At 42.3% G+C, this 27,781-nt stretch overlaps 1 protein-coding gene across 1 annotated transcript; it reads left to right on the top strand.

The window, feature by feature from the left end:
- LOC118556309 (tRNA-dihydrouridine(20) synthase [NAD(P)+]-like) lies at positions 1 to 27,781 on the top strand. The gene is made up of 3 exons (XM_036130853.1): positions 1 to 112; positions 2,883 to 2,956; positions 26,028 to 27,781. The coding sequence occupies exons 1-3, from the start codon at positions 56 to 58 to the stop codon at positions 26,275 to 26,277; spliced, it is 381 nt and encodes a 126-aa protein (XP_035986746.1). The 5' UTR covers positions 1 to 55; the 3' UTR covers positions 26,278 to 27,781.

Genomic DNA, 27,781 nt, shown 5'->3' with positions numbered 1-27,781 from the left:
TCTGGTTTATCTGTATGGCTTTAGGAGAGACTATCCACCACAGATTACACCCAAGATGTTCCTGTTGGAGTGGAGCCGCAAAGAGAAGCTTGAGCAGCCACAGTACGAAACGGTACGTAAAACCTTTATGTTCAGTCTTTGTGTAGTTGCTGGAAAAAAATCTTGGAGTTTTAGTCTGAAAAATGGAGGAAAATACAGAGCTCAAGGGAAATCTTCATGACTCCTGTAATATCAAGTGCTCTTGAGGTTTGAGGGATTCGCTATAAGTTCCTTAAAGGCATACTATGCAACATTTTTCAGTTAATTAATGTGTTCCATACCGTTTTGGATGATTAAATGAGTCATTTCAGGTCGAACAAAGGTTTTCTCGGCCGCCCTGGGGGTCTGTGGGGGAAATACCGCACTTGCAATTGCAAGAGCTCACGGCCTGCACACACAGAAGTCTCGCTTTACGGCGAGAACTCCATGTGTTTTTGCCCTGCCATTCACTATATGCACGCGCGAAAGCAACAACAAAGAACCGCGTGTTAACGTCAAATAAACATGCAAGCATATCGAGTTTTATTATTATTATTATTATTATTATTTATTTTTTTATGTTGGGAGACGCTACCGCGGCGAGGCGGCGGCTGCGGCTTGGTGAGGCGGCGGCGATAGCGTCTCGCCAACATATAAAAAAAAATAATAATAATAATAATAAAACTGGCGAGGCGGCGGCGGCGGCGGCGGCGGCGGCGGCGGCGGCGGCGGCCGCCTCGCCAAGATAGCGCTGCGGGAAACCCTGATGTTCATACCTTCACTGTGTTAGTCATTGTTTGTACTGCCGTTTTTTCCACTTTTCGTTGCGTTCGCCTGTCTGCTAAGCTCAAAACAACCGCGCCTGGCTTGATGGAGAAACAAGAACAGCTGAGCATCTTTATGACAGTGCACTTTTACTTTCGCCCTCTGGGGGGAGCCTCGCTGGAAAATCAACCCCGGTTGCATAGTATACCTTTAATATGCAACTCTTTTAGACATCCATTGATTCATTTTTAGTTCGTACTTCATTGGTGTCGGGGCACTAGAGCCTACCGTAGCAGTGAAGTTTTGAGAGGCACAATATATTTGGTGCAGGTGACCCATCCATTTCATAATGGATTGGATTGTTTCTGGAAGCACCCTTCTGGAAGTCTGTGTAAAGAACTTAAACAGTCCATGCTGTTTCAGTTCTCTGGACAATAAAGCAAAGCATACATTGTACTACACAGAGCTGAAACAGTGTCTGATCTAGAAATTATCTGTCAAATTATGTCTCCAAAACCCTTTAAGGCGAGTTCTTAACAGCTGTCACCGGATAAGCAGACTAAATTCTGTGCAGAAATATTTGGCTGATTCTATTTTTTTCTTGTTAAAATGTGCTTACTGTATTTTGAAGACTATAAGGTACACTTAAAATTCTTAAAGCTTCGCAGAAATTGATGGTGCACCTTATATATGATTACCGTTGTGCTTACTGACCGATTTTATGTGATACAATGTGCTCAAAAATCTTTTAAAATATTTAAGTACGCCTGGTTAGCTACAAAGCCTCTCCGCTCAATGGATATTCGGAGCATTGCAGTACACTGTGTCACTACCTGGCCCCCTGAGCAGTATATAAGACTGCCTGACTACAATGTGTAAACTAGAAGTGCATTCATGTAAGGAAGCCCGCTCCCTGAGTATGTACTAGCAACAATAAACCAAGGAAGTTCATTCCATATAAAAGTTTATTCTGGCCTTAGTTCTTCTCTCTGCAGAATCACGCAGCTGTGGAGCGTACTTTTCAGCGTCGGGTGTAAATTTACGCTTTTAAAAACAGGCCTGTAAGCCGCGCCACTTGCGTTACGCGGCCGGTGTATTTCCTCCTTAAGGTGACCAGATTGGATTTCTAAAAAACTGTAGACGTCTTAGATTTTGTTAAGCACAGAATCTCTGCCTGGGGATTGGTTTGTTTAGTCTGAATTGCAACCTCTACGGGGCGAGGAAGATGCGTTCGGCAAAGCTCTACTACATCTGGACAGCGGCAAGACCGGATAAATACCTGTTCTTGCGCTAAACTTTTTTCACTGAATACACTGAAATCCAGGGACAGCTTTTGCCGTGGACAGGTCATCCTAAACGGGGTCTGTCCCCAGAAATCGGGCACATCTGGTCACCCTACTAGAGGGGCGGAGTGATATTACATACTTGGGAAGAATATGTAATGCGCCTTATAATGCGGTGCGCCTTATGGTCTGAAAAATACGGTAATATAAATAAAAGTGTGCTATCTTTTTTATTTTTTATAATATGATCATGAATTGTCACAAATTAGTAGTATAACTTAAGTGCTGCACGGTCTCTGATTGCTTCATGTTTTCATTTTAAGATACCAGAGCTTCCATAAATCCCATATAGTGGTCTGGATCAATAGTTTTCCAGGCTTTCTGGAAAGAAAAGGAGGGGTGCCACAATAAAAAAATAAAACCTGAAATGCAAGGATTATTCCTACTAACTCTAGAGCCAGAATGTAAACAAAATCTGCTAAACCTAATCTATTTAAAAGCTGCATCCACACAATAAACACCTTTGTCTTGCCACCAATAGGACCAAGAAACAGTGCATGGAAAAAATATATTGTGAAGCAACTCACTATCACTAAATCTGCCAGCCAAATGCCCCACTAGCTACCTGACAAACAGTGCCATTTGGAGCCAGCTGCACCTACATAACCTGCATGAGGCCCAGGTCCTCTAGCACTGTGAAGAAAAACACATTCAACATGCAATGTTGCATTTAACAACCATTTTTCAAAGGTTCTTTAGTGTATCAAGCATGTTTTCCAGATGTGTGTTAAACAAGCAGTATTTTGTTCTTTTTAGGTGCAGCGCTCTCAGGATCGAGCATTTCAGTCAACTGTGACTGTAGCCAATAAGAAATACAGATCATCCCTCTGGTTAGTATGTACACACATGCATGTTTTTGCCTTCACTTAGGCATGTATTTATGATCATGTCAGTGACGTGATGTGCATCCACCCACCACGAGAATAAAGCAGCTTGGGTTTCAGCACAATTATTACTAATCGCTCAAAAGGTAAAATGAAAACATTGTACAAGCTTTTTCTCAAAAACATTTACACTATTCTGACAAGTCTTTTAGTGAATTCTTATAGCTTTTTTTGTCCCTCCAAACTTAACTTTTTTAAATAAGCAGGCCGCTAAGCAAAACATAAGAGCATCCTAGTGACATTTTGTTACATTAACACTGCAGTATGACTAGTTATAACTACTAACACATGCATATAAGTCAGCCTGGCATAGCCACATCTGCAGCTGGTTAATTTCTGTTCAGCCCACAATTTCACCTTTTTTGTAGAATTGAATCACAACTGAAACAATATGTCCTAATATTCTGACAAGCAAGTTAAAGGGGATGTATGATTTTAAGTATTTCCTTTCGTCATTTAAATTATTCAGTTGTGCTCTACATCGAGTTGACCTGAAATGCTTTGGTGAAAAATCCCTGTTATTGTTGACCTTGTTCTGAGGTGCATTTGAGAGCAACTCATTTTGATGCAGTCTCTTTAAACGCAAAGGAGGTTGTTCACACCTGCCCCTCCAGGTTGCAGAACGTTCCACTTCACTTTGTTTAGCCATTTTTGTAATCTGTTGGGACGGTGTAATGAATTGTGTGGGTTCATACATCCAACAACCAAATATTTTCACTTGTAGATTCAACATCCTTCAGCTTGGACTGCAAACATATAATAGAAAAAGCTGAACAAACAGAATATAAAGATAGTACATGGACAGACTGATTTAAACTTTTCTGCACTCATAGAGACTCCCAAGTACACAACAAAAGGTATTTTAAGGCTAGAAAAATGGAATTTTGCATTATTGACCCCTGTATGTTAGAGTGTGCAGGGTTTCCGCGGGTCATTAAAAATCATTCAATTATTGTATTCAAAATGAAGGCCTTAATTAGCATTAAAAGTCATTAAATGTGATTATCATTGGCATTTAAAATGGCTTATGTTTTTTCTAAAAAAAAAAAAAAATACGTTCATAAAAACATTTTGTCAGATATTGTATCAAAGAGAACTGATTCCAAACACGCTGAACTGCTTCCGGTTGATCGTAAAGCCGTATGTTTTTACAACGTCGGAAAAGAAGCTCGAGGCGGAGAAAGAGATAGAGAATAGAAAAATGCACATTTCAACAAAAGTGGGTGGAAAACGAGGAATTGGGGACATGGCTGCAGCCTGTCGACGGTAAAGATGACGAAGGATTTTGCCGTGTTTATAAAAAAAATTAAGCTTTGCACAATGGGTGTCAATGCTTTACGATCTCACATGAAGTCAGACAGGCTGTGGTGTAGTCCAGGATGTACGCGGTTTTTCAGTCATCATTGCCTATATCAACTTCTGGATCGATTTTTGTGCCCTTTGTTTGAGTGCGCAGTGAGACAGGTATTCAGCGCTTAAATATCACGTGCGTGCTCAAAACCTGTTTGCCGCGCGCTCAAATCTGATAAACTCTTCTCAACCCACCATGCTCGCGCGCTAAACCTGCTCCATCCACGCTCAACACCAGCTGTGTGCTCGCTCGACTCTGTGCGCTCGTGACTTCAAAAACTGTCCACCTCACCAGCCAATCACAGACAGGTTTCTTTCAATCCAATCAGAGTTTGGCTTGCAAATACTGCATTCAGATGGAGTAAATCAAAATGCTGCAGCTTTTGGCAGAAATTACTAAACATTATGGTGGGATTGAAAAATAACAACAACAACCAATGAACAGTTATAAAATATTTTAGCCTAAAATATTTAGTTTAAAATAATTCCTTGAGTTACTAAGTGAGGTGTGAAAAATGTTTTTGTCTCTTTACTTACCAGCTTCTAGGAGGTGATGCAAAAGTTTCTTGTGATCATAATCATCATCATTGTCATCATTATTTAAAGAGCACTTTAACACGAGGTAAAACAAAATAACATCTAATAAAATTACTTGGGTAAAGTCTCAACAGTTTAAAACAACAACAACAACAACAACAATAATAACTAAAAAAAAGCTGTTCCTGTGTAACAGCGAGTGAGAATGCAAATCTGCAGAATGATTTGAGAAGATGCAGAAGATCCCTGCAGAAGAGAAAAACTAGCTGAAAAACATCAAAATCAAAGAAGAAACCATTTGAACACGAAATGACAAAGGCTGAAGGATGCTAATCATCATTAGGGGTGGGGGATATGAAGAAAATCTAATATCGATATCTTTGGGCTATATCACGATACACGATATATATCGCGATATGTTCAAATAACCTTGAATAACAAATGTCTTTAGCCAAATAGTGCCTAAAGTTGCATTGGTATATCTCAAATTATAATTTATTAGGCTCGAGCAGCAAAGCGCTGCGAAGGCTTATTGTATATGTACTGTTAATTATTATTATTAGGCCCGAGCAGCGAAGCTGCAAAGGCCTATTATATCTGTAGTGTTAATTAGGCCCAAGCAGCGAAGCGCTGCGAAGGCCTATTGTATCTGTAGTGTTAATTAGGCCCGAGCAGCGAAGCGCTGCGAAGGCCTATTGTATCTGTAGTGTTAATTAAGCCCGAGCAGTGAAGCGCTGCGAAGGCCTATTGTATCTGTAGTGTTAATTAGGCCCGAGCAGAGAAGCGCTGCGAAGGCCTATTGTATCTGTAGTGTTAATTAGTACCGAGCAGCGAAGTGCTGCTCGGTACTAATTGTAATTTTAATTGTTATGGTGAAAGAATCCAAAATGTATTATGAAATAGCATTTAATAATAATTATTGATAAAAAAATTGGATGTGGCTCAATTGAGGCAGGAAGGAAATGCATTACTTTACAAAATGCATGACTATTCAGTGATAAAGTAATTTATATACCTGTAGTATCAAATATGATGCACACATTTTAACACGGTTTAACTGTGATATAAATAACATTTTTCTGGGTAATTGGGCAATGTCTTATAACATAAAGCATTAATCTAAAAAACTGAATAAGAATGTTTTGGTTATTGTTGCCTTAACCTCTCTAAAACTGGAAAAAACGTTCCTGCAAATCGCGTGCGACCCAGCTCACGTGAACAGACATTTTGAAAAGGGAAAAAAAAGCCGTTCCACGGCCTGCAGTGCAAAGATAATCCAGTAGGGTTCAGAATACATGTATCAAATTATATCCAACAGGTTGTTGAGGTAAATATTGCTCACGTTCAAAGAAAAGAGTCCCTAGAAACCTATGTAGCAAATATGATACAAATGGCGATAAAGCGTTAAGTTAAACAGATATACAAATCATGCTTGAAAACTGACAAACTTACTCTTGTTCAATACATTTAAATTTTTATTTACATAGCGCCAAATCATGAAACATGTCATCTCAAGGCACTTTACAGTGTCAAAATCAATCAGATTATACAGATTAACTCAGATTATACAGATTGGTCAAAAAAATTTCTATATAAGGGAACCAGTTAATTGCATCAAAGTCGTGACAAGCAGCATTCACTCCTGGAGAAGCGTAGAGCTACAGGGACAGTCGTCTGCATTGTACATGGCTTTGCAGCAATCCCTCATACTGAGCAAACATGAAGTGACAGCAGAAAGAAAAACTCCCCATTAACGTGAAGGAAAAACCTCCAGCAGAACCGGGCTCAGTATGAACGGTCATCTGCCCTGACCGACTGGGGGTTACAAAAGACAGAGAAGAGACACAACGCAGCTGTTTAGAGCATTGAGCTTGGGTCCCAGATGTTCTGAGTTCAACTCCCACAGACTGCCACTCTGGGTCCCTGAGCAAGACCCTTAACCCCTGATCGCTCCCCAGGCGCCGCACAGTGGCAGCCCACAGCTCCCCAAGGGGATGGGTTAAGATACAGAAGTGAATTTCTCCATTGTGAGATCAATAAAGTTCAAATATTATTATAAGTCCTAAAAGTAGACAGGGTGTCTGCATCACGGACCAAAACTGGGAGTTGGTTCTACAGGAGAGGAGCCTGATAGCTAAAGGATCTGCCTCCCATTTTACTTTTAGAGACTGTAGGAACCACCAGCAGACCTGCAGTCTGAGAGCAAGGTGCTCTGTTAGGAACATAAGGGGTAATCAGAGCTCTAATATATGATGGGGCTTGATTATTACGGGCTTTATGTGTTAGTAGAAGAATTTTAAATTCTGTTTTTGATTTAACAGTAAGCCAGTGAAGGAAGGCTAAAATTGGAGAAATATGATCCCTCTTGTTGATTTTCATCAGCCCTCCTCCTGCAGCATTTTGGATCAGTTGAAGACTTTGAACTGCATTTTGTGGACTTCCTGATAGTAGTAAAGAATTACAATAGTCCAGCCTTGAAGTAACAAATGCATGGACTAGTTTTTCAGCATTGCTCCTGGACAAAATGTTTCTAATTTAGAAGGTGAAAAAAGGAAACTCTGGAAACCTTTTTAATATGAGATTTCAATGACCTGTCTTGGTAAAAAATAACACCAAGATTTTTTACTTTATTACCTTGGGCCACATGTGGAATGTTGCTAAAGTAATACTTGAGCAATATTTCCAATTGATAAAGTGTTATTGTTACAGTATTTCTTTTGGGTGTTTATCCACCAATTTAACTGTCAAACGTTCATAAAAGCTGTCTTAATGCAAGAAACGAAACCCTTAAACACATGAAATAACAATTAACTTTAAAGAACTAACAAGGTTTTGTTAACTTTTGACATAAAGATGGATTAACAGCAAATATGATACCTTTGATTAAATTGGTATACTAATGTTTAAACCAGGGGCTCAAACTTATGGCCCGTGGGCCGGTCCTGGCCCGCCGAACAATTTAGCCTGGTCCGGTGGCCAAATGCATTATCATTATTCAACGGCTGTATCTCCTCGCTGCATCGACCGATCTGCACCAGATTTTTTGTGAGTCAAGTGGAAGCGCTGCCCAACGCGTTCGTGTGAATCGCCCGGTGGATGGGCGAGGAAAATGCGTGACAGCATCTGCGGTGGCAGGCACCCAGCGGTGTGCGAACCCCAGCGGTGGCCAAAAGGCCAGAGCGGTGCTTGGCTGCGAGGGCCGCTCGATGCCGCCTGCGGCTTTAATTTATATTTATTTTTTGTTGGAAGAATATAAACATAGCATACCGATCCACACTCCACTCTAGTAGATGGCGGCAATGCACATCATTAAGTTGCTTGCCAACCGCCACAAAACAAGAAGAAGAAGAAGAAGAGGGAGGATTTGCTATCGAACTTCTGGCCAGAGAGAAAACACGTCGTCTGTAGCCAACATTTCGAAGACGAATGTCTTCAAGATGACATGAGAGCGAGACCTTTTGGTAGGTTTTTCTTTTAAATAATGTGCATGGAGGGGCGGAGTGTTACGACACACTTGGAAAAACTGCTCACTGTTGCCAAGCTCACCTATTTTATGTGACTTTGGTCTTCTTTTTCCTAAATTCGCTTGTAAATTTCATGAGTTGCGGGTTGAAGATTTTTGGGCTTGCTTCTAAAATTTAAGTCGATTGTTTCGGCTCTAAACGGTGCCATATAACTAAAAAGTGATGGTGAAATATCCCTCCGCCTCATAAAGCACTGCAGCTCGTCCTGACAGGATCAGAGTGAGTAAAAGTCATAAGGAGCAGCGCTGCCCGTATTTTCTGCAGTTTATGGTTGCAATAACCGATGATAACTGCTGAAAGTAGATTAGGCGGTGCAGATCACCATTTTGAGCAGAGATTGGTTCTAAAGATGACTTTTTACTCACTGATAACAATGCACCACACCGTGACATCACAAACTGGGAGATAAAAGAACCATAGACATTATACACGTCAACGCCTCGTCGGGCGTGTTATGCCTATGCTGCGGGTGCGTCAGAGCGTCCGCCACGTTAGATGTGGCAAATCTGCAGCTACTCAGTCACTTAAACAGTATCAGAGGGACTTTAATCTCAGGATATACTTTCTATTCGTAATAACATTACGAGTCTATTTACCGTCCGTCCGTCCGTCTTCTTCCGCTTATCCGGGGTCGGGTCGCGGGGGTAGCAGCTTCAGTAGGGAGGCCCAGACGTCCCTCTCCCCGGCCACTTGGGCCAGCTCCTCCGGAGGAATCCGAAGGCGTTCCCAGGCCAGCCGGGAGACATAGTCCCTCCAGCATGTCTTGGGTCTTCCCCTGGGCCTCCTCCCGGTGGGACGTGCCCAGAACACCTCACCAGGGAGGCGTCCAGGAGGCATCCTAACCACCTCAACTGGCTCCTCTCGACATGGAGGAACAGCAGCTCTACTCTGAGTCCTCCCCGGATGACTGAGCTCCTCACCCTATCTCTAAGGGAGAGCCTAGACACACTACGGAGAAAACTCATTTATGCCGCTTGTATCCGGGATCTCATTCTTTCGGTCACGACCCAAAGCTTGTGACCATAGATGAGGGTAGGAACGTAGATCGACCGGTAAATTGAGAGCTTCGCCTTTTGGCTCAGCTCTCTCTTGACCACAACGGATCGGTACAGTGCCCGCTTCACAGCAGACGCTGCACCAATCCGCCTGTCGATCTCCCGCTCCATCTTCCCCTCATTCCTGAACAAGACCCCAAGATCCTTGAACTCCTCCACTAGGGGCAGCACATCCTCCCCAACCCGGAGAAGGCACTCTACCCTTTTCCGGTTCAAGACCATGGTCTCGGATTTGGAGGCACTGATTTTCATCCCAGAAGCTTCGCACTTGGCTGCGAACCGCTCCAGTGAGAGCTGTAGATCACGCCCTGATAAAGCCAATAGGACCACGTCATCCGCGAATAGCAGAGACGCAATCCTAAGGCCACCAAAACGGATCCCCTCAACACCATTGCTGTGCCTAGAAATTCTGTCCATAAAAGTTATGAACAGAATCGGTGACAAAGGGCAACCTTGACGGAGTCCAACTCTCACTGGAAACGAGTCCGACTTACTGCCGGCAATGCGGACCAGACTCTGACACCGGTCGTACAGAGACCTGACAGCTCTTATTAAAGGGTCCGGTACTCCATACTCCCAGAGTACCCCCCACAGGATCCCTCGGGGGACACGGTCGAATGCCTTCTCCAGATCCACAAAGCACATGTAGACTGGTTGGACAAACTCCCATGCCCCCTCCAGAATCCTGCTGAGGGTATAGAGCTGGTCCAGTGTCCCACGGCCAGGACGAAAACTACACTGCTCTTCCTGAATCCGAGATTCAACTATCCGACGGACCCTCCTTTCCAGAACCCCTGAATAGACCTTACCAGGGAGGCTTAAGAGTGTGATTCCTCTGTAGTTGGAACACACCCTCCGGTCCCCCTTTTTAAATAGTGGGACCACCACCCCAGTCTGCCAATCCAGGGGAACTGCCCCTGATGTCCACGCAATGCTGCAGAGCCGCGTTAACCAACACAGCCCCACAACATCCAGAGCCTTAAGGTACTCAGGGCAAATCTCATCCACCCCCGGGGCTTTGCCACCGAGGAGCTTTTTAACAACCTCGGCAACCTCAGCACCACAGATGGGAGAACCCGACCCAGAGTCCTCAGGCTCTGCTTCCGCAATGAAAGACGTGTTGGTGGGATTAAGGAGGTCTTCGAAGTATTCTGCCCACCAAAACACGACGTCCCGAGTCGAGGTCAGCAGCACACCACCCCCACTGTAAACAGTGTTGGTACTGCACTGCTTCCCCCTCCTGAGACGCCGCATAGTGGACCAGAATCGCTTCGAAGCCGTACAGAAGTCTTTCTCCATGGCCTCTCCGAACTCTTCCCACGCCCGAGTTTTTGCCTCGGCGACCAGCCGAGCCGGTCGCCAAATGCGAGTAAATTTCCTTCTTGGCGAGTGAATTTCAGAGGGCTAGCTGCCGCATGGCGAGTAAATGTTTGTACCAAATAAAATAAAAATAACATAACATTCAGAACCAGTCATGGCCGCACGCTGGATCAGAAAACAGATCTGCTAACCAGATACAATCTAAGACGCCAATTAGTCTGTTTAGAAGTTTCGTTCTTATTTATTCTGTTTTTTTTATAACTACCTGCGCTGCGGTTCTTTGCTTCACCGCTCTTACTGCGCCCCCACCCTCTCGGAGCAAGGTGCTTTTATCGGCGGCCAGCCTTCAAAACGTGAATCACTACATTTAATGTCCTTCCACTCGTACCAAAATGTCCCAATTAAAGTCAGTAGGAGATTCAGTAGCTGTATTTCATGCTCTTTTGTTTTTAACGACACAGAACCAGCGGTGCTTTGGTGGGCATGGTGCCTTGTGCTTGAATTCAGGTGCGCACAATTACATTACATGTAACCTGTAACATCGGGGGCTTCAAATCAGACCCATTACTCCTTCTCTCCCCTCTAAAGGATCCCTTTACAGTCTTGATTTAAGCATTTCCCCCACTGTTTATCCTTCACGCAGCGCACGAGGGTAAAACCCAGCAGCTGTATCATGCGTAAAGACGCAGCGTGAACCCCTGCATGCTTTAAGTGTTGCAGCTGAGGGAAAGATTTTGAACCGTGCAGGCTTGATGAACTCTGCCTCATTCACAAATGAGGCAGAGCAGGCTAATGATGAGGGGCTACTTCACTGAAACCTCCATTCAGCCTCAAATGAGATGATTTTGAATCATAGCAGCCAGTTCTGGTCTAATGATGGATCCTAACTTGTCAATAAAGACACGTCATTACAGCTGGCTTCTTAGGCAGACATTGGATGCTGTTCTATGCAGCAGGGCATAACGTTCAGGCTATTTCTACACTTGAATATTCTCCAACTTCCCCTAAGGTGGGAGTCACTGATTGTAACTTTGTTGCTTTTATTTATTTAATTGGTGAAGCTTCCTCGTTTATCCTGTAAAGTAAACTAGCTTTAGCTACTTCACTTGTATGCAATGTTATGCTTTCTCCACTATCCACTTTCTCCACTTTCCATATAAGATGGATAACAACAAAAAGTTATCAATTTATTTTCAACAAACACTTAATTATTACCTTTGTGTTTGTTCTTGTCACTTGGTGGCCTTTTGCGGCTGGATTTTTTGGTAAGAATGGTGATGAATGAGGAATCAAATGGAAGCAGCAACAGGAAGTTTATTTGTTGGCAGCAGCATTCAGCCTTACAGCCTCAAGAACCCCCTCAATGACACAATCACTGCCTTAAATACCCACAGCTGATTAAGGGCTAAACCATTCTGCACCAGAGAATTTACAGTTTTCACCTGTAACATATAGTACTATCAAACAAAATATACATTTACACGTTCCCACCTATTTTTTAATAAATATTCTATATTTTAGACTTACACCTAAACACCTTAAAACAAATGTGCAAAAGTTCCCCCCGCTTTGCCATGGTCTCTCCCGGAACCTATAAATGGTGTCTGGACCCCTGGGGAAGTATTTGTCCAAACACCCTGGAGAGGACATAGAAAAACAGGTGAGTCACCACATCTTAACCCTAATGAGGAGCAGCTGTGCAGAGCCTGGAACAAAATTAAAATATTCAATAAATAGTTAAAACATCCTGTGTGCAAAGGGTTTTTGATGTGCAACCCCATAATCAAAGTACTGTGCTAAATAAAGTGCTAGTTAAAGTGCAAGTTTCAAGTGCCATGCAAATGACTTTTATAAAAACAGTCCCAGTAATGAAGACCTCTTCATTAGTCCTGTTTTTCTCCTCTTCTTTGCTTCTCTTTCTTCCCTGTGCAGCCTTTCCCGTTTAGCCTTTTTGACATGATTCCAGCTTAACTTGTTCCCTGTAAACAGACTGTGGAGTGGTTGGTGTGTGTTAGCAGTGTCCTTTTCTGCTCGGTGTTGGTTAAACTGAGCTGCACTCTCTGTTCACTTCTTGCCAATAGAAGAGTGCACACACTGTTCAAAGAATACCTTTGGACTGATATCTTTATATAAGTCATAGTGGGTTTAAGTTGCACAAAACACCATATAAAGTAGTATTAGTTTTCAGGGATTAAAGAAAAAACTCACCCTCGGTGTGCCCCAATGAATCCGTGGCGCCCCTAGGATTCTCCTATACTGCCTATAGTGGGGCCAGCGCTGTGTGTGAGAGAAGCTGAGAGGGGAGACAACTCCTCTTCTTGCTCCCGTTTGCCTCACGGCATTAAAATTTACAGCCTTGAGATGTGTGCCTCAGGCATGGCGGGAGCGGCAAGAATACCTTAATAGCGCAAAAGATTTGTAACCGCAGTGAAATTATTATTATCGGTTTAATTTCACAATGACTCCTAGGCTGCGGCCTGCTCTTCTTAGCGGTGAGAACTTTAGGTGTTCCTCAAATACGAGCTGCTTTCAAGATTCAAGACTCTTTACTGTCACTGCATGTTACTGTGGCAAAAATTCCTTTTGGGACATACTCCTGCTTAGAGTACACACAACAGCAGACAATAAACATGTGTACAGCTTTATTTTTTTTCTTCAGCGGGAACCTCCCAGTTGTACTCAGGCTGAAGGCTGACAGCAGTTGCCTCTACATGGGGTGGGTGGATGGACATTTAAGAGACAAAACCTAAAACCTCTCAGAATGTGTAAAATTATTAATAGTTTGCTTGATTCATGGATTGTAAATAATAAAATTATATTTCTATATGACCCACTCCATTCATAGTGGTCCTTAATATTAATGTCACTTTTCAGTTATTCAGGGCTTCCTCAGAGAAAAACCTAATTTCTTCTTGCTCCTCGTCCAATCACTAAAAAGCAATTTGTTTACTCAAAACTCCTCGAGTCAGCTCGGTTTTACTCTGCTGTTGAGTAGGGCCAGAGAAATCTGGGCTGGCCCTGGAAAAAAAAATGCACCTGAAATACTCGTATGCATGCAAAGCCTAGTGGTGCACGCCATGTTCGAGCCAGTGGACCTGGGGCTTTTCAGCCTGCCTCAGCAATGCCAAACCAACACCTTCTAACATCAGCAGAGAGGAGGGGGAGACTCTCAAAACATCCTGTTGCTCTGACCCCTGGCATGAGGGCATGGCATCATGAATTGCTTCAAAAGGTTTATCTTGGAATACATCAAGGATGCCATCTATGCTGACCTGGACAGCCTGCAGTTTGCTTACAGGGAGAATCGCTCTACAGAGGATGCTGTCTTGTTTGCACTTCACACGGCTCTGACTCATCTCCATTATCCCAACTCCTATGTCAGGATGCTATTTTTGGACTTCAACTCAGCCTTCAACACTGTGCTCCCAGACATGCTAGCTCTGAAGCTCCACCGCTCTGCTCTTGGATCAGTGACTCCCTCACCAACGTCCCCCAGGTGGTGAGTCTCGGGAAACTCACATCTGCCCCACTGATCCTCAACATTGGTAAGCCACAGGGATGTGTCCTCAGCTCTGTTCTCTTCTACCATGACTCTTCTGCTATCCACCCCATAAACATGGTTGTGAAGATTGTGGACAACACCTGAACACCAGCAAGACCAAGGAGTTAATAATGGACTACAGAAGGTCCAAGAAGACTGAACATGCTTCTGCATAGAGGGGGAGAGGGGGTGTAACCTGTGGACAGCAAAATGTTCCTGGGCATTCACATCTCCGATCTCCAATGGACTCTGAACACCTCCCACCTGAAGAAGAAGGCCCAACAACGGCTCTTCTTTGTCCGGAAACTGAAACGGACTGGACTTTCCACTAAACTGTTAACAAACCTTTACAGAGCCACAATAAAAAAACATTTGGTGTCACAGTGTAACAGTGTGGTATGGGAGCTGTACAGTGCAGGAGAGAAAGGAATATGCACGGGTGGTGAGGACAGCACAGTGAATTGTGGGATGCCATGTGCAAGAGCTGGACAGTTTATGCTGCACAAGTCCAGAAAAGGGCCAAACGCATTGCCACAGATCCCACCCACCTGGATAATGCTTTGTTTCATTCACTTCCATCAGGTAAATGCTTCTAAAACATTAAATCAGAAACTAACATACTCAAAAACAGCTTGTTTCCAAAAGATGTGAGGTCTATCACCCCCTGCTGAGAAGTTTGTTGTCTGTGACATGTTACTACTGGTAATGCCTATTTGCACTCACAGATTTCACAGGGAATGTCTGGTCGCACATTTCTTTCAATTAAGGTTTAAGATTACTGCACAGAATTTACTTCAAGCATGAGTGTATCATTGAGGAAGCTTTCAGTGATTAATTCATGCAACACAGTAATTGGTATCATTCGCAAAGGGACTAATATTGAATTACAAAAATTTGGAATTTGAAGAATTTGGACTGATTTAAATATTAGCCCCATTTATACTACCCTTGTTAAACCGATCCATGCCGAGCTCGGACCGAGCTTGGATCAGTTAACCATGCCGAGCTTGGTTCTGACGACCTTTACACATCACCCTAGCACAATTCCTTGCCTCCTAGTGACGATCTACGGTACTACTGCTCTCTAGGATTGAAGGAGGGACTCAAGCAAATCAAAATGGTGGCGCCCATAACATTCAGGAAGTTATGCTTGGTTATAATTGCTTTTTGCTGAGAGTCAGGGGAAGAAGGCAACCTTTGGTGAATTTACTTGACGGAGCCAGCTTTTGAGACGTGGATAAGACAAACGAATGTATAATAAGGGCCTACAGACGCATGAAACAACACTGCTAAGCAGAATCATCACTGGAAATCGTGTGGCACGGTAAGGAAGCTAGTGTTTTTATGAATGTCCGAAACCACAAAATTAGTCAGCTGACTGTAAGGAGATGACACGGTCTGCTCATGCGCTCTTTATCTGAGAACCGAGCCAGGGAAAACCCGGGCCGAGCCCGCTCATCGAACTGCTCTAGATTTAGCGCGGTCCGGTTGTGTCTGGCACTGTCCAGTTCAGTTTGCGATCCATTTACATTACAAAGTTATCTCAGTTACTGAGCTCGGACTGGTCTCGGCACGGTTAAAAAAGGGTAGTGTAAACGGGGTGATTATCAGACCCTAGAGACTACTTAAGCTTCTCAGGAAGTGTGTTTGGTCAGTACAAAAAAAGTGTGGAAATATTATGTCTTGTATCTGTGTGACACAAGACATGATATAAGACAGCAGACGGCAAAGAAAAGGTGGAGGAGTTGCCACTTTGTTTAAAGTGTAAAAAGGTGTTTCTGGGAAACTTTGACTGTTGACTATTTGGTTCTCCAGGTAAAGTAAAGGTTGTTTCTGGGAAATATCTCAACGGAGAAGAGCTTCACCAGTTAGAAGTGAAAAAGAAAGTGTTGAAAATCCTAATCGAGGTGAAGAAAGACTAGAATACAGGTTCACTATGACATCTCTAGAGACTTTACAGATATAATTTCAAACTGAAAAAAGGAAGGGACTCTTACTTCTCTGAGAGCATCAGCAAAAACATTAATAATGCTGGTGCCTTATATTCTGCTGTCGACAGGTTAACCCTCCTGTGATTGTGGCATCTGAACTCCAGTCGACCAGGGCCTGCAACAAATTTACTAACTTCTTTACTGAGAAAATCCAAAAGATTAGAGGAGCAGTCTGTATATCCATGTCATGTTCAGTACCAAAGCTGCCTCCAACTAGAACTGATCTTGAAAAAAATCTCAATTCAGCCAAATAAACCATAAAAGGTTAGAAGAAATCATACACCACCAAAATTCCTCCCCCTGCTGTCTGGATGTTCTACCTATAGCTTTCTTTAAAAAAAAAGTTCTGGCTTTCATAACGTCCCATTTGACACTTCCCTTCTGTGAGTATTCCCCCCGTCCCTAAAATTGGCAATTATCAAACCATTGTTGAAAAATAATAATTTGGACAAACTACTACTTCAGAACTACAGGCCCATCTCAAACCTCCCTTTATCAGTAAGATTATTGAAAAAGCTGTGTTTCAACAGCCTCTTCAATGTTTTCCAGTCAGGTTTCCATGCTCACCATAGTACAGAGACTGCCCTTGTCAGAGTGTTTATTGACATCCATATAAATCACTTCATTTAGTTCTTATGCTCCACATATCTGGAACCAACTGCCAGAACACTGTAAGTGCTGAAACTCTGAGTTCCTTTAAACCAAGGTTAAAACCCTATTTGCTTAGAGTTGCCTTTAAATGTTAATCTTCAATTTGAACTGTTGTAGTTAATTAAATCATTAGATTAAGCTGGAAGTCCAATTTATCTTGACCTGCTGCTACTTTTCCACTGCAATATACATTCTACTGTATACTTTTTTTCTTCTTCTTTCTGTTCATATACAGCACTTTGAATTGCATTGTTTTGTTACTGAAATGTGTTATACAAATAAACCTGCCATGTCTGTATGTTATCTGTGTACATCCTGAGCCGGTCTCAAAAATCACCATATTAACACATGGTGACAATAAAGATTTTTGTCCGACAACATTTAGTATGTATTCCAACCCATTCACAATGCAAATTCCGAGTTAAACAAACATTATTTGATAAAATAGCGTTTTGAAGAATGATTTGCTCAGTAAAAATCAGTAAACTTTAGGACGCTTAATTTTATTAATGCAATTATTCCTCTATGAAGCTAGGGTTCGTTGTAGCAATCGGTTGCTAAATGGGTTAATCCTAAAGTTATACAAAACACCATTAAATAGACATCAATGTTCCTTATTAATGCAGTAATACTGCGCGTAGCACTATCGAACGATGATGGAGCAAAGGAAAAATAAACTTTAAAATTGAAACGAACCGCAGTTGCGCGGTATGTTATCCGGAAGATGATAGCAATATGCTAGCGGACATTCGGTGCTAATTTTAAAAAGCTTTAAGTTCCATTTAGTCGTAATCAGCAAAACGGAAAACACATCCATTTATATTCCATTGGTGTATAAAACCCTTAAGGAGATAAAGTTTGTTATAACTGTAAAAACACACTCGATCCACATCAGCAAGGCTTGGTTTCAAAATGCTAACGGGAGCAATATCTGTTAGCTCTACGTTTTTTAAAAACACAGTGAAAACACATTAAGTAAACCATTCTTAATAAACCATTTAACTTTCCCTGTTCAACTCTGCCAAACCTGTATGTGCCTCCGTATCAGTTCGGTTAACTTTGAGCATCCAGTTGGAAGCAGGCAGGATGAAGGCTGGTTTGGTGAAGGCTGGTCGTCTGTCCAGCTATGGGCAGCTGTGCTACTATCGGCTAACCGTAACGTGGCTGGTAGAAGGCGGCTCCGGGTCCTAGGCCATAGGAGCTCAGGACTGCGGGCTGCAGCATGTGTGCGTTCGACCTGTGGAAGGGAAGACCTCCTCTGAGCTTAGCCTGGGAAAGAGAGACTGCTCTGTGCCGTCTCAAGTCAGCTTTCCTGCAACAGCTGAGAAAAATCGCAAAGTTGGTTTCGACATAGATGGATTCTTTACTCTGGCGTCTGTTTAAGCAGAAGATAGACTGCAGACTTAACTCCGATCCAGCCTGCGGTTCTATGAACTCTCGTCGGAACCTCTGCTATGCAGAGGAGGAATGTTCTCCCCTATGCTGCTCCAATGAAGCAATAGGAAATGATGGCGATTGTCTGTGGGAAGCAAGCCTTTATACAGTGAGCCCCCCCTGCTGTGAGAGGCATTCCCTTGGTGCCTGCAACAGTCTCAAATGTTTTTGCTTACAACTTGGTCTGATCTTTCCTCATGGCTTGATTGCACAACAACTGTTTATATTGCTCGAGTCATAATTTTTCTATGACTAACATTTACATACAGTCTGTCACCAGGTAGCATGAAGATTAGAAACAGGGCAAAGAGGAATGGATTGGATATAATAGAATAAACTGTTCTGAGCATTGTGATTGGATCTTTCAAGATTTAAATAGGATTTCCAAGTTTAAGGCTGTGTCTTCCTAACTCAATTAGATGTTGGCATTTTGCCAAAGTTAAGGAGCAGTTCATTTTAGTAGCAGGAAGACAGATCATGTCTAGATACACTACCACATGCTTTTGCGGGTGCAAATACTGCATTTGCAGAGCGGGTCTAATACAAGTCTGAACTTGTTCGCCTCTCCCTCATCCTTTTCTATGTGTTGATTGTTTACTTTGTATTGCTGGCACATTTCTGTGTTTATAATCCTATGTTTATAGTTTTAGTTTTTAGTTTTATTCCTGTGTCGTATACAGTTAGGCCAATAAATATTTGGACAGTGGCACAATCTTCCTGATTTGGGCTCTGCGTGCCACCACGTTGGATTTGAAATGAAACAACCACAATATAATTGAAGTGGAGACCTTAAGGTTTAATTCAAGGGGTTGAACCAAAATATATGAATAAACATGTAGGAATTATAGCTATTTTTATACAAGTGCTCCTCATTTCAGGGGCTCAAAAATAATTGGACGAATAAACATAACCTTAAGTAAAATGTTACTTTTCAATATTTTGTTGAGAACCTTTTGCACGTAATGAGTGCGAGTCTGGAACCCATGGACATCAAACGCTTGGGTTTCCTCCTTTCTGTTGCTTTGTCAGCCCTTTACTGCAGCTGTCTTTAGTTGGTGCTTGTTTGTGCGTATTTCTGCTTTAAGGTTTGTCTTGAGCAAATTAAATGCATTCTCAGTTGGGTGGAGGTCTGGTGATTGACTTTGCACTTGCACAATTATCTGTTTTTTTGCTTCAAAAAACTATTGGGTAGATTTGGTAGTATCTTTTGGACCATTGTCCATCTGTACTGTGAAACGCTATCCAATCAACTTTACTGCATTTGGCTTAATCTGTGCAGAAAGTACTGTATATCCCTATACACTTCAGAATTCATCTGGCTGCGTCTGTCTTTTGTCACATCATGAACAAAGATGTTGTGCAATTATACACAGTTTTAAAGTTATTTGATGTTTAAGAAATAGCTTAAACATCAAAGGTATTGTCTGTTGAATATCGGCCCGGGAGCTGATATTACGACAATGGTTGAAAGGGATGATTCGAGCACTGACAATCTTTTAACAGCAAACTCTGCACACACATAGAATAAAGAGTGACAACTTCTCTTCAAGAATTTATTTACAGAAATAAAATTAACATCCAAAGAACATCACTATATATATATATATATGTGTGTGTGTATATATATATATATATATATATATATATATATATATATATATATATATATATATATATGCCGTTTATCTGAATTATCACTATATTTCAATAAACAAATCCTCTCTACAAGGCTAGTGAACTTTAACTAAAACTAGTAAGCAAAATGAAGATAAAAAGAAGCAAGGCTAAGGAACTATGTACATGCAAAAAATATACAAAAGACAAAATAAAGTGGTTGATCATCATCAGAATAATTCAGTGAATCCTGGTTCACTGCAGATCTGACTTAAAGAACATGGAATGGAGTTAAATTAGCTTAACTAATTTAGAACAACATTTGGCATATGTTTCAACCCATGCAAAATTCAAATCCTGAGTTAAACAAAACATTATTTGATGAAATAACATTCTATTTGAGTTAAAAAAACAATTTTCACATTAAAGAATATGGAATGAGCTTAAATTAGTTTACCTAATTCAGAACAACATTTGGCATGTGTTTCAATCCATTCACAACGCATATCCCGAGTTACACACAACATTATTTGAGGAAATCAATCAGTAAAATCATTAACTTCAGGGACGCTCGACTTTATTAAAACGATTAAAGCTCCGGCGCCTTGGGTCGCTGTAGCGATTGGTTTCTAAAATCGGCTAATCCTAAAGTTAAACAAAATGTCTTTAAATCAACATTAATATTCCATGTTTATCCGTTAATAACGCTCCTAGCACTATCGTACAATGGCGGAGCGAAACGAACAAGTCTTATGATTCAAACGAGCCTCTTTCATGCCTATCTGGAAACCAGAAGTTACCAGAGCTGACAGCATTTAGGCTTGCGGGCTTTTGACACTAGTTCAAAAAGCTTCAACTTTATTTTTAGCCATAATGAGTGGGCCGGATAACATAAACATTAATATCCCATGTATGTATGAAACCCTTGTGGAGATAAATAAAAACACTCAAATCACATCGGTAATGATATGGTATCAAAATGCTAGCGGAACCTACGTTGGTTAGCTCCCTGTGTTTAAAAAGACAATGTACACATTACACAAGCTTTCCAAACAAACCTCTGCCAAACCTGTCAGTGCCTCTGTGTGAGTTCGGTTCACTTTGGCCGTCCAAGGAAGAGCAGTGGAAAGCAGGGGATACATTGATTCTTTTAGCAACGGGCTAGTGACTTAGCAGCAGCAGACATGCGGTCGGCCATAACGCGGTCTGGATTGGCTGGTCCAAGGCCCTGCAGCTGCGATTTCAGTCCAGATTTTGCCCTCAGCTTGGGAAAGTGGGTCCTGTGCAGAACTTTCGGCCGCTCCACGTTGTCTGGAATCAGCTTTCTGCAACAGCTGATAAGAATAAACAAGGCTTGTTTTGGCATTCTTTACATCAGCGGTTGGTTGCACAGAAGTTAGACTGAAAACTAAAATTCTAGTCGGCAGATCCCCGAACCCAGTCAGGTCCTCTGCTCCACAGAGGACGAGAAATGTCCCCCTTTTGTCACTGCATTGAAGCGAGGGGGAGATGATTTTCACAGAAGGCTTGTTCTATGCAGCTTGTGAGCATTCGAGCCTCATGAGGCCTGCATGGTGGCTTGTCTGGTCCCAGCCCCCTCTCCTCGAGGGCTCCAGGAAGAATTGGAGAGACAGAGTCTGGCAAGAAGTGATCTGACCTATTGTCTGTGGAAACAAATCTTTTGTAGCACTGATGGAACCCTGCTGAGAGAGGCTGTCTCTGCTTTGGGTGTGAACTTCCTTGCTCAGAATCCATTTTGATTCCTTCCCCATGTCACATATTGCTCAGAATTCATGGATTGAATGGATTTGTGTGGATGGTGTGAATGGATTTTTCTTCACCATGGAAAAGATTCTGTGATCATCCACCACTATTGTCTTCTGTGGATGTCCAAGCCTCTTTGAGTTCACAAGCTTACCATTGCACTCTTTTTTCTCAGAATGTACCAAACTGTTGATTTGACCACTCCTAACATTTCTGCTATCTCTCTGATGGAGTTCTTCTTTTTTTCACCCTCAGTATGGTCTGTTTCACCTCCATTGAGAGCTCCTTTGATCGCATGTTGTGTGTTCAAAGCAACGGTCCAAATGCAAACACCACACCTGGACTCACCTCCAGACCTGTTAACTGCTTAATTGATGCAGGTTAACGAGGGAAGATTCCATGCAGCCTTGTTATTGACCTTCCTCCCGTGGAAAGACAGCAGAAGACACAGAAAAACAGCTGGTTTACACTTTAATCAGATGATTTACCTTTCTTGAGTGGCTCATCTATCCCCAGCTTATCTGGAAAAGGCAATGCATGCATTTGTCAGTTCAAGGCCGGACTACTGTAATGCTCTGTTTCCAGGAATCAGCCAGTTCATTCTCAATATGTTTCAACTGGTCCAAAATGCACCTGCTTAATTTCTCTCAAACGTTTCCAAACATGCCCATATTACTCTCATGCTCTCCTTTCTCCACTGGCTTCCAGTTCACTTTAGGACAGATGCTTTATTACCAGAGCTACGATCCATTACTGAGCTAGGAGTCTTTAAATCACAGCTAAAAACACATTGGTTTCCCTCCTAGCTATTCTATTGTGGATAACATCTTCCTTTTAATTCAATAAAATTTTATTTATATAGCACCAAGTCATGAAACATGTCATCTCAAGGCACTTTCCAAAGTCAAATTCAATCAGATTCTACAGATTGGGTCAGATTATACATCCATCCATCTATCCTCTTCTGCTTATCTGGGGTCGGATCTCGGTGGTAGCAGCTGCAGTAGGGAGGCCCAGACGTCCCACTCCCCAGCCACTTGGGCCAGCTCCTCCAGGGGAATCCCAATCATTGGTCTCCCTCTGGGTCTCCTGCCGGTGCACATTAGCTGCTTCCGGAGTCCCACAGGCCAATAAAGCCCGATAGGACTCCTTCTTCAGCTTGACAGGTGTCCACCAGCGTGTTCGAGGGTTGCCGCCGCGACATACACAGACAACCTTGCATCCACAGCTCCGACTAGCCACCTGTTCAGAGCTCTCCCGGAGGTGGGAGTTAAAGCTCTGTCTCACGGGGAACTCTGCCAGATGTTCCCAGCAAACCCTCACAATATGTTTGGGCCTACAAGGTTAGACCGCCTTCCTCCCCCACCATCGGAGCCAGCTCACCACCAGGTAGTGGTCGGTGGAGAGCTCTGCCCCTCTCTTCACCCGAGTGTCCAAGACATGCGACCGCAGGTCAGATGGAACAACAACAAAGTCGATCATTGAACTATGGCCTAGGATGTCCTTGTGCCAAGAGCACATATAGACACCCTTATGCTTGAACATGGTGTTTGTTATGGACAATCCATGACGAGCTGAGAAGTCCAATAACAGTACACCACTCAAGTTCAGCTCAGGTGGGCCATTCCTCCCAACCACACCCCTGCAGGTTTCACTGTCATTGCCCATGTGAACGTTGAAGTCCCCCAGAAGAACAAGGGCATCCCCAGAAGGGGCACTCTCCAGGAACCTCTCTAAGGACTCCAAAAAGGGTGGGTAATCTGAACTGCTGTTTGCATAAGCACAAACAACAGTCAGAACCCGTCCCCCCACACGTATACGGAGGGAGGCCACCCTCTCGTTCACTGGGATAAACCCCAACGTACAGGCACCAAGATGAGGGGCAACAAGTATGCCCACTCCAGCTCGGCGCCTCTCACCAGGGGCAACTCCAGAGTGGAAGAATGTTCAGCCCCTCTCAAGGAGACTGGTTCCAGAGCCAGAACCATGCATCGAGGTAAGTCCGACTGTCTCTAGCCAGAACCTCTCAACCTCGCAAACTACCTCAGGCTCCTTCCCCACCAGAGGGGTGACATTCCACATCCGAAGAGCCAGCTTCTTCAGCCGAGGATCAGAACGCCAAGGTCCCCACCCTCGACTGCCACCCATTACACAATGTACCCGACCCCTTTGGCACCTCCGACAGGTGGTGAGCCCATCGGAAGGGGGACCCATTTTTCCTCTTCAGGCTGTGCCCCGGTCGGGCTCCATGGGTAAAAGCCCGGCCACCAGGCGCTCGCCAGCGTGCCCTGGCTCCAGAGCGGGCCCCCGGTGACCCGCGTCCGGGCAAGGGAATACTACATCCATTAGTTGTACTCAACATAAGGGGTCTTTGGGCTGCTCTTTGTCTGATCACTCACCTATGGCCTGTGTGCCTTGGGTGACCCGACTAAGGGCATAAAGCCCCTGACAGCATAGCTCCTAGGGTCATTGGGACACTCAAACCCCTCCACCACGATAAGGTGGCAGCCCAGGGAGAGGCAGATTATACAGATTGGTCAAAAACTTTTCCTATCTAAGGGAACCCAGTTGATTGCCTCAAGTCTTGACAAGCAGCATTCACTCCCCCTGAAGAAGCTTTAACAGGAAGGAAAAACCTCCAGCAGAACAAGGGTCAGTATGAACGGTCATCTGCCTCAACCGACTGAGGGTTAGAGAAGACAGAGCAGAGACACAACAAGAGAGACAAAGAAGCACAGAAGCACACATTGATTCAGTAATCTGTTCTACATTAGATGGTAATAGCGGGTGATCTGTTTTCCCTGGATGATGTCACAGCTAAGAGAACGCCAGACCAGGTGTACCTACTATGAAGAAAAAAGAGAGAGAACAAGAAGTTAAAAGCTGAAATGACGACAAGTAATGCAAATTGGAGAACAGTAGGAGAACTCAGCAGAGTGAGAGAAATAGACCCTGATGTCCTCCAGTACCGTAAGCCTATAGCAGCAAAACTATTGAGATAGCTCAGGGTAACATAAGCCACTCTTAACTATAAGCTTTGTCAAAAAGGAAAGTTTTAAGCTTAGTCTTAAAAGTAGACACGGTGTCTGCCTCACAGATCAAGACTTGCAGTTGGTTCCACAGGAGAGGAGCCTGATAAATAAAGGACATGCCTCCCATTCTACTTTTGGAGACTCTAGAAACCACCAGCAGACCTGCAGTCTGAACTCCATTTTGTCGACTTCCTGATAGTAAAGAATTACAATAGTCAAGCGTTGAAGTAACAAATGCATGGACCAGTTTTTCAGCATCACCCCTGGACCAAATATTTCTAATTTTGGCTATATTCCATATGTGAAAGAAGGACACTCTGGAAACCTGTTTAATATGGGATTTAAATGACGTATTGGTCAGAAATAATGCCAAGATTTTTTACTTTATTACCAGAGGCCAAGTTAAGGCCATCCAAATTAAGTGATTAAGAAGTTTAATTTTTAGGACTCTTGTCCAAAGATTACAACTGCTGTCTTGTCAGACTTAAATGCAGGAAATATAAAGTCATACAGCTTTTAATGTCATCAAGACATGACTGTAGTCGAAGTAATTGATTGGATTCATCAGGATTTATGGATAAATATAGCTGAGTGTGATCAGCATAACAGTGGAAATTAATCCCATGCTGTAATTTTGCCAATTCAATTTTTAGTTTATGTTGTGGTTTTATTTTTCTATATAGCTCTTAGAACTGTTTTGAATTGTGCTGTTATGCATTTCTTTCTTTTTATCATGTTATTTTACCACACATTTTTATATTTTATCTATTTTGTCTAAACATCTTTTTGCTTGTATAGTACCTTGTGTACCATTGGAATTGTTGAAAAGTGCTATATAAATAAACTTTGATTAATTAATGTTATCAATTAAAGATTTTATACACTTTACTTTCTGTGGTTTCATATACTGAGTCCTCACCAGGTCTTAGATTTAGATGGGGGGTGTTCAAAGTACGAGGCAGTTTGCAGCCTTTGGGATGATTTTGTGTGATCCCAAAAAGCAATTCTTGAATAGTAAAGTGTTGATAAGGATGGGTGGTTTTTTAACTTTTTTGAGGTAAGATTCCACCCCAACCCCCCAAAATTAAGTTTATATGAAATAATTGCATGTCTAATAAAACTGAATATGAAAAGCTGTTTAGAATGGGATATAATTTGTTAAATCATCATCAGTTTCCTTTTGTGTATTCTGTTTTTTTAATAGGGAGAAATCAAAGAAGTTTGCAGAACAAGCTGCTGCTATTGTCTGTCTGCGAGTGCTGGGGGTACCAGAGGGGCGCATTGGTGAAGAGGATTCTGGCTTGGTATGCAAGAGGAAGAGGGAGGGAAAGCCAAATGGCAGCAGTGAGGAGGGGAGGAGCAAGAAGCTGCATGTTCACATCCTGCAGGAAACGGAAACCCAAAAGCCTGCAATGGGAATGAACAGTGATGAGCAAACCCAGCCACAACTCTGAAACATGCGCTGTGGATGTTTGACTGAACCAGAGGAGCAAATAAGATTCAAGCTTGTTGCACAGCAGCCGTTTACTGGTAATGTTACAAGGCCTGCAACCTTTCCTGAAAGGAATACTAAAATTAGACTGGTTCAACATTTGCTGAAGTCTTCTATTTTTTCTGAATTCTGAATTTGTTATCCTGGTGAGATCAGTCAGCTGGGACAAAGCCAGATGCTCTTTATGCTAATTTTTCATTAAATCTTTCATTTTAAAATGAATTAGTTGAGCTATTTTTTTTCGCTAAATCTAATAAATCCTAATGCCTTTGCCGTACAGTTAAAAATGTTTTAAAACTGATCTGAAAACAATTTACATTGAGATTCAGTTCCTTTTTCTTTGTTTGCTTTCTTGTACTCATCAATCACCACTTCTCTAGGCTGTCTGAAGGCATCTTATTTGTTCTTTGGGCATGTTTTTTTCATGAAACACCATGAAACACATTTCATGGTGCAGATTTAAATATTATTGTAAAGTACTCTAATATCAGTATAGGACTTGCCTTAAAGGAGCAAGCATCCTGTTACCTGTCTCTGGCTCAATAAAAATATTAGTTTACCATTGGGTACAGGACTGGACTCAATTAAGAAAAAATAAAATTCCAGTAAAAAATTCTGCCTGGAAGTACGTTATAAAAGAAATCAATGGCTCTGGCTTTTGGGTAAATACTAAACTGCAGATGCAGCATGTTTATCTGTTTTGTCTTACGACACATGACTTTAAAAAGATATTCTTGTTTTACATTCTGGGTCCAGTAGTTATCAGAAATGTGTTTATATATACAGACATGTACCTAAAACCTGATTAACAGTTAATAGCATGTAAGTTACACAAGGTTCATTTCAGTTCTTTTTTTTTTGGGGGGGGGGGACAAGCCCATTAATAAAATAAATTTTGCAAAGACATTTTAAGCTGTTTTTGGTCCCTTTATTTTACAGCTTTTAATTTTTAATTTTCTATTTTTGCACCACCTCATCCACCACTGGCCCGTGCAAGCTTTCCCTTCCCTTACCCTCCCTACCCCACCCACCCATTGAACCCGTACAGGAACTACTAAAACCGAAACTTGCAAAAAACAGCAGTTTGGCCCTCCCACTCACCTAGCAAGCTATATAAAGCTACATACTGTAAATAGTGAGCTCCTCTGATGGTTGGTGAAAATATCAGAAATGTAATCCTGCAATTGCAGAATTCCAGTGTCACTGTGTCTGTTATAAATTAAAAAAATATATACTAATATCAGTAGAATACATATTTCATATTTGAGAAAAACATTTGTCTTCAATGAAAGACAAAAGCTGTTATTTTAGAAATGTGCAAATTAGGGCTGCAACTAACAACCTCTCTTTTCCGAAATTGAACATTTGGACTTAAAGTGCACAAAACACATGTTGCTACTTAAGTGTTCTGTTACAATATTATCAGGTAATAAATAATTTTGCTTCTAATAAAGAATTTATGTTGA

Source organism: Fundulus heteroclitus, unplaced genomic scaffold (genome assembly GCF_011125445.2).
Source record: "Fundulus heteroclitus isolate FHET01 unplaced genomic scaffold, MU-UCD_Fhet_4.1 scaffold_39, whole genome shotgun sequence".
Classification (NCBI taxonomy): Eukaryota; Metazoa; Chordata; class Actinopteri; order Cyprinodontiformes; family Fundulidae; genus Fundulus; species Fundulus heteroclitus.
The sequence above is the reverse complement of the archived record's forward strand: the minus strand, read 5'-3'. Positions and strand labels throughout refer to the sequence as shown.